Source organism: Vicia villosa, unplaced genomic scaffold, assembly GCF_029867415.1.
Source record: "Vicia villosa cultivar HV-30 ecotype Madison, WI unplaced genomic scaffold, Vvil1.0 ctg.000509F_1_1, whole genome shotgun sequence".
NCBI classification, from domain to species: Eukaryota; Viridiplantae; Streptophyta; class Magnoliopsida; order Fabales; family Fabaceae; genus Vicia; species Vicia villosa.
The window spans coordinates 137,495-145,234 of NW_026705242.1; the positions used below are offsets into that span (position 1 = coordinate 137,495).

General features: G+C 32.0%; 1 protein-coding gene across 1 annotated transcript; it reads left to right on the forward strand.

Moving 5' to 3' along the window:
* Window positions 1-893: 893 nt before the first annotated feature.
* On the forward strand, window positions 894-2,576 carry LOC131629100 (CBL-interacting serine/threonine-protein kinase 11-like). Its single transcript, XM_058899898.1, has one exon. The coding sequence runs from the start codon at window positions 1,154-1,156 to the stop codon at window positions 2,489-2,491; it is 1,338 nt and encodes a 445-aa protein (XP_058755881.1). The 5' UTR covers window positions 894-1,153; the 3' UTR covers window positions 2,492-2,576.
* Window positions 2,577-7,740: the final 5,164 nt, after the last annotated feature.

A 7,740-nucleotide genomic window follows, 5' to 3' on the forward strand; every position in this document is an offset into this window, starting at 1 on the left:
AACATTGTTCTAAGCGGAGCAAAATTGCTTTAATACTGTGGATATTCGTTCAACTTTTCTCACAAATGATCATGATGTCATCTGCATATTGCAGATACGTAAATCGATACTCGCCTCTCTCAAATTTGAATCCATCAATTTCCTTGAATCCACCACTTTCTTCATCAACATATTAAATCCTTCGGTTACAATTAAGAAAAGGAATGGAGAAAGAGGGTCTCCTTAACGTAAACCTCAATCCATCTTAAATTCCTTAGTCGGGCTTCCGTTTATTAACATAGAAACTGAAGACAATCTTAAATATTTCTAAAATTCAATTTCTACATTTTTCACGAAATCCTATTTTTTTTTCCATCATAAATAGAATAGAAGGAAATTCCAATCCACTTAATCATATACTTTTTCGAAATCTACTTTATAGAAAATAAAGTGCTATTTCTCCCGCCTAATCTCATTAACTATTTTCATTAGCAACCAGCACTCATCTAAAAGTTGCCTAAATTATTCATATCTTTATAACTCGTTCAAATATTTTTAAATGAGTGTAAAATTAGTAGTTGACAATGTTGCTTATAATAAAAGAAGTAGTTGACAATGTTGTATACTTTGATGAAACCTCTTCGTCATCTAGGTCATTATCATTCCTCGTAATTTCAAACACACAAGTCTAAACAAAACAAAACAAAAAATAGTATACAATCTTAATTTATGCCATACTTTCACAAAGGAACCTTCCTTCCATTCAACCAAATATAACCACAAAATCCAAATTAATAAAGCATAGCATATACCCTTTTCAATTCACAAGGCATATACACGTGGCCAAATCTATGAACTTGACCAATTTTCACGACCTACACGTGTGTCCCACACCACCTCCCATTTCTCTCCTTCTCTCTCCATCACTCCGAACCTGCCGCAACCTAACCAGAAAAAGAAAAGAAAAAAAAAAACTCAAAAAACTCTCTTTTTTTTCTCTACCCAAAAACAAAAATCTATCCATATCAAACCCATAACAAAATAAAAACAGAATTTTGCGAGCTACCCGTTTCATCTCAAACCTTATATTCACCAATTCCAGCTTCAATTTTCATTTTCCATTTGCTTCATTTTCGTTGCCATTATTAGGGTTCGGTCTCTGGTAACCATAACAATGCCGGAGATCGAACACGCGCCGGAAGTTACCGCCCTTTTTGGAAAATACGAATTGGGAAGAGTCGTGGGTTGCGGCGCGTTCGCCAAAGTTCACTACGCGCGCAATATTCAAACGGGACATGGCGTAGCCGTCAAGATAATCAACAAGAAGAAACTCTCCGGCACCGGTCTCACCGGAAACGTGAAACGCGAAATCACCATCATGAGTCGTCTTCATCACCCTCACATTGTTCGTCTCCACGAAGTTTTAGCGACGAAAACGAAAATCTACTTCATCATGGATTTCGTTCGCGGTGGTGAGCTTTTCGCGAAGATCTCAAAGGGGAGATTCAGTGAGGATCTTAGCCGTCGGTATTTTCATCAGTTAATCTCCGCCGTTGGATATTGTCACTCGCGTGGAGTTTTTCATCGTGATCTTAAACCGGAGAATCTATTATTAGACGAGAATGGGAAATTAAAGGTTTCGGATTTCGGGTTAAGTGCGGTTACGGATCAGATCCGACCCGATGGGTTGCTTCATACGCTTTGTGGGACACCTGCTTACGTGGCGCCGGAGATTCTCGCTAAGAGAGGATACGATGGGGCTAAGGTTGATGTTTGGTCGTGTGGGGTTGTTTTGTTTGTTCTTGCTGCTGGGTATCTTCCGTTTAACGATCAGAATTTAATGGTTATGTATCGGAAAATCTATAAAGGTGAATTCCGGTGTCCGCGGTGGATGTCGCCGGATCTGCGGCGGTTTTTGTCGAAGTTACTTGATACGAACCCGGAAACCCGGATCACCGTGGAGGAAATGACCCGGGATCCGTGGTTTAGAAAAGGGTATAAAGAGATAAGGTTTCATGAGGACGATTATGGGTCTGATCACGGGCATGGAGTTGGAATCGGGTGTAAGGGTGATGGGTCGGAGGTGATGAATTTGAACGCTTTTGATATCATATCGCTTTCTTCGGGTTTGGATTTATCCGGGTTGTTTGGGGAGTTTGATGGGGCGGAGAGGTTTGTTTTAAGGGAGTCGCCGGAGAGGATAATTGAGGTGGTGGAGGAAGTTGGAGCGGCGGAGGGAATGGGGGTGAGGTGGAAGAAGGAATGTGGGGTTGAGTTGGAAGGGTTGAATGGTAATTTCGGAATTGAGATTGAGGTTTACCGGTTGACGGCGGAGGTGGCGATGGTTGAGGTAAGGAGGAGAGGAAGTGATGCGGCGGCGTTTAGTGATTTGTGGGATGTTAAGCTTAAGCCTCAGTTGGTTTCAGGTGGTGCAACGACGTCGTATCAGCATGAATGTGAACCTGAATCACAACCTGAATCACAAACTGAATCACCGGTTGCCAGTGACTGACATTATATGTATTTTTTGATTTGATTAATGTTTTGGTTGTGTACATTATTAAATATTACATATAAATATTTAAGGTTTTTGTTTTTTTTTTTTGTTTTGGTCCATAATGAAGGTGTATCAGTATAGTTAAGCTGTGTATATTTTTAACATGGATTTGTTATTTGTATCCCACTTTTTTCTTTCTTTCTATTTTTCTTTAAGAATATTCTCCTTCCTATAAGATTTCATTTATCTATCTTTTTCTTCTTGTAGTTATTAGATGACAATTATATCCATATTCCATGAATACTTGTTGCAGCTTCAAAGGTAAGCAAGTCAAGGAACATTAGCATGAGCTCCGACATCTTCAACATATGCATGAACACATTCAATTAACAAATGAGCTCAATCCTTGAAGCATGTTCCACTATGTCTTCAATAAAGTTTGTATTATCACCATATTAATTTTTTTTTTTTGATCTCCTATCACTAGAGAACAAACCTCATATGTACATAGTGAATTTTTTATTAATTCCCAAATTTGCCAACACCGAACCTTTATATTTTAAATTCATATTAAATAACGCATTGAATTCCTTTACCTCTTGCCGAGTTGTAGGCCTTAGCGGTTCCAATTTCAAATCAGATTCAATATAAAATCCAATTTCCTCTACGATAATTTTTATGAAAGCCTTTCATTTGCTTCTTTTCGATGGAAGTTTTCTTTTTTTGAAATTGATTCTCATTTTGGGCCTAATTCTTCTTCTGCTGATTGATTCAACTTCGAATCAAAAAGAGATATCTTGGTTCTATTTTATCTCTGCAACAAGTTTAGTAATGAGCATAACGGCGCTGTTGTTCCTATGGAGTACATATGAGAAATGATAGCCAAAAGGAAAATATATCATCATAACCAGATAATTCACTAATGTTACAACAAACAACAAAAGTACTACGAATGAAAAACGAAAGTGAGCCTATTCCAAATGGAAGTGTTGTATTAGTGCAAAAACAGACATAAAAACAAAGCTTGAATATAAAATGGAAACTTTATGAATAACTAGTAACAAACACACGCACGCGCGAGTTCTGGTACAGGACGCGCATTTGTTTCAAATGTATATTTTTTATTAAAAAAATATTTGATACCTGTGAAAAACTAATAATTGAATGTATAGGAAAATGTCTGGTACCCGTGAAAAAATAATAATTGAATTATAGAAAAATGTCTGATACCTATGAAAAAAATAATAATTGAATGCATAGAAAAAATTTCGGTACCTATGAAAAAATAATAATTGAATGTTTAGAAAAATGCCTGGTACCCGTAAAAAAATAATAATTGAATGTTTAAAAAATATCGGGTACCCATGAAAAAATAATAATTGAATGTATAGAAAAATATGCGGTACCCGTGAAAAAAATAATAATTGAATGTTTAGAAAAATGTCTGGTACCCGTGAAAAAATAATAATCTAAATATATAGGAAAATGTCCGATACCCATAAAAAAATAATAATTAAATGTATAAAAAAATGTCTGGTACCCGTAAAACTGAAATAAATTTAATAACTGTTAAGTCCTATCTACTAATGTTTTTTATGCTAATGTTTTTAAAAATATAAAAAAAAATTAAAAATAAACAATTTTTTAGTTGGTTTATAAAAAATAAATTATAGTTTTGTTCTTAACTTCTTAAATAAAAGATAAATAATTTAGGTATATTATATTTATGGTTTTTTGAAAATGAAGAATTTTTTTAAAAAATATTATAGAAATTTAGTTAAATATAGAGATCTCATCAAAACTTATTTTCTATATAGACGTCTTTTTTCTCTCCCAAAAATTAGCAAAATAAAAATTAGTTTTTATGCTAATTTTTTAGATCTAAATAGTAAAAAGTAGGTATAGTAGGGGAAGAAAAAGTAGCATTTTCTAAGAAATGATTTTTTTAATCTAAAAAAATTAGTATTCAATATTGTGATTAGTAACTTCATGTTTCTGTTAATATTCAATATTGTGATCAGTAACTTCATGTTCCCATGAATATTCACTATTTAAATGAGTAACTTCATGTTCCCGTTAATATTTAATATTTTAATCAGTAAATTCAGGTTCTCGTTAATTTCAAAATATTTTTCTCAGTAACTTCACGTTCCCGTTAATATTCAATATTTTAATCAGTAACTTCAGGTTCCCGTTAATATTCAATATTGTGATCAGTAACTTCAAGTTCTCGTTAATATTCAATATTGTTATCAATAACTTCATGTTCCCGTTAACATTCAATATTTTAATAAGCAACTACGAGTTCCCGTTAATATTCAATATTGTGATTAGTAACTTCATGTTCACGTGAATATTCACTATTTTGATCAGTAATTTCATGTTTCCGTTAATATTCAATATTTTAATCAATAACTTCAAATTCCCGTTAATTTCAAAATATTTTTATCAGTAACTTCATGTTCCCGTTAATATTCAGTATTTTGATCATTCAATATTCACTGCTTCCAATTATATAATTAGTGTATTTAATTCTATTAGACCCGTTTGACAAAAATTGAGATAAATATTAAGATAAAAGTTAAAATATTGAAAAAGCCTATAACTATATAATATTTTTTAAATTAAAGAAACTTAATGATTTAAAAAACTTTAAAAAAAATTAAAGAAACTTAATGATTAAAAAAATCTATAACATTAGTATTTCCAATTATTCCAATTAATATTTTTTTAAATTAACTTAATGATTCAAATTGATTATTTTTTACTTCTAAAAGGCCATGTGAAATATGCAAAAGTAAATCAAACTATTTAGAAAGAACATACATAAATTTAGATTTTATTATTAAGTTAAATTTTAATATTATGAATTATATTTAATGTGTAATAAGAATATTCATAATTGTAATTAATGTATTATATTTTTTAAAATTATTTTAACAAATATCAATAAGTTGGTCCATTTATAAGGCTTAATCAAATACAAATATAAAAAATAAATATTATAAATTAAAGATCTTATTTTTTATGTAATAATAAAATATTGATTAAAATAGTAGAAATAAGATAATTATGAAAATGATAAAGTCAAACATGATAAATAAAAAATTAAAAAATTATTATTTATAATATAAAAAAAACATAAACGACAAAATGATAATTAAAAAAACATAATATATTACAAAGGAAATATAGACAAAGAGAGAGAAAATAGTGTGTTTAATAAGAATGGTCTAGATAAGTGATGGGAGAAAGAAAGTGTAGTAGGAGCATTAAATGGAAAGAAGTGATGGGAGACAGAAAATAATATAATAATAAACAAAAAGCAACAACATAAACATTTGGCAAGAAGTTTTGATAGAAGAAGCAAAAAGAAGGGATGATTGTGAAGATATCCACGTGGCAGAATATAGAAATAGCAGGGTAAAATTGGAATTTCCAGAACATTTATTTTTCTTATATGATAGATGAGACACAAAAAGTGCATACAACAATGTGTGGTGATATTTCTAAGTTATCCATATATCACTAGGGTTATTTTAAACAATCATAGTGGAACGACTTATTAAAGAAATAAAGATAGTTAGATTGTCTCTTCAGTTGCATATTTTTATTTCCATTACGAAACAACGACTTTCTAATTTCGACGAAAGAACATCATTTTTAACCCTTACCAACCAACACCATTTTCAACCTCCGATGGAAGAACACCATTTTCAACCAACTTCTTTGCTTTCGTACCGTCGAGGAGGAAGCTGACACGGTGTTCTTCGTTCTTGACTAGCCTTGAGTTTAACTGTCGAGGAGGAAGACAAATATTCTAATAATGAATACAAAACTAAACCAAAAATGAACACAATCCAATCATCGGAACCTTGAAACTTAGATTATGTCCTAGGATCAATCTAGTCGGTCTTGCGAGCAACCAAATATCTGTTATTTTGGAGGACTAGCACTTGTTTACGAAATTCCAATGTAAACAATACCATACAAACATAGGGTTTCAAATCCATGACATTTCGCTTTATATCACACCAGTTGTTTACTTTAACCATTGTGACATATAACGCGCTACCTAGTGTTGGGTGTGAGTATCAAAGTAGAAAATAGTCTAGAGATGGGTGAATAGACTTTTTAAAAACAAATCATCTGATTCTTCAAATAAGAATAACCAGAAGTTTTTCAGAGTTTGCGAGCGGAAGTTTGTAGAGCGAAAATGTGAAATTACACTCAATTGACAATTATTAGGAAGCAACTCAAATCACTTTACAAATATTGTAATGTCTAGATGAGGAAACACAACGTATGCAATTGAATCAATGGAATAAGACACGAGATATGGTGACACAATTTATCAATAAGTCAAATTCTAAAAGCACGATGTTTCTCAGATTTTAATCACCACTAAAGACCTTAATAAGTTTTCAAATTCCAACTAAACCTAAGCTTATCAAATAAATTGCTATTACCAAAATATAACCTAAGCATGCATGTTCTACGAAATTCGAATTCAAGAGTAAGAGATAGAGAGAGAGATGACACAATGATTTATAGTGCTTCGACTCTTTCATCCTCGCGTGAGTCTACATGCGCTTTTGAAAGTACCTGCATAGTTATATATGTTTTACAAATATTCAAAGAGTTTATGCAATCACTTACCCAAAACAATGTTGAAGACAATAAAACTTCGACGTATTGATAATAAATTAAGCAAGTTTAAAATAACATATATACATATATATACTTCTCTCTGTCATAAATTTAATGCCACATAATCGACATATCTGGTGAGCAATGTATGATCACAAGCCCATACAGGAAACCATCCATCAATATGTACAAATAGCTCTGAATCAACCAGAACAGTCACCTCTGTATCGGTTAGAGCAGTCACATTCGTAGCAACCAGAGTAGTCACCTCCATCGTATCTGTTGTGAAAAACGATGTCAAGAACAAAATATAATAGGAATTTGGGAAGATAAGAAGAACACAAGAATTTGTTATAAGTGTTATTCTTTTACTTTCTCTTAAAACAAGATTACAAGTTTACAAGAATAACAAATAACCTCTCTCACCCTAAACTAGGATTTGCAGCTTACAATGATGAGAGACTAGTATGCTATTTATAATAAAACCTAACATACTAACTAATGAGATTTTTCCACAAGGCCCATTACACAAGCCAACTTAATAAACAAGCTAACTTAACAAATTAGGGTTTAAACACTAAAACCTAATTTAACATGCTAACAACCCTAGCATC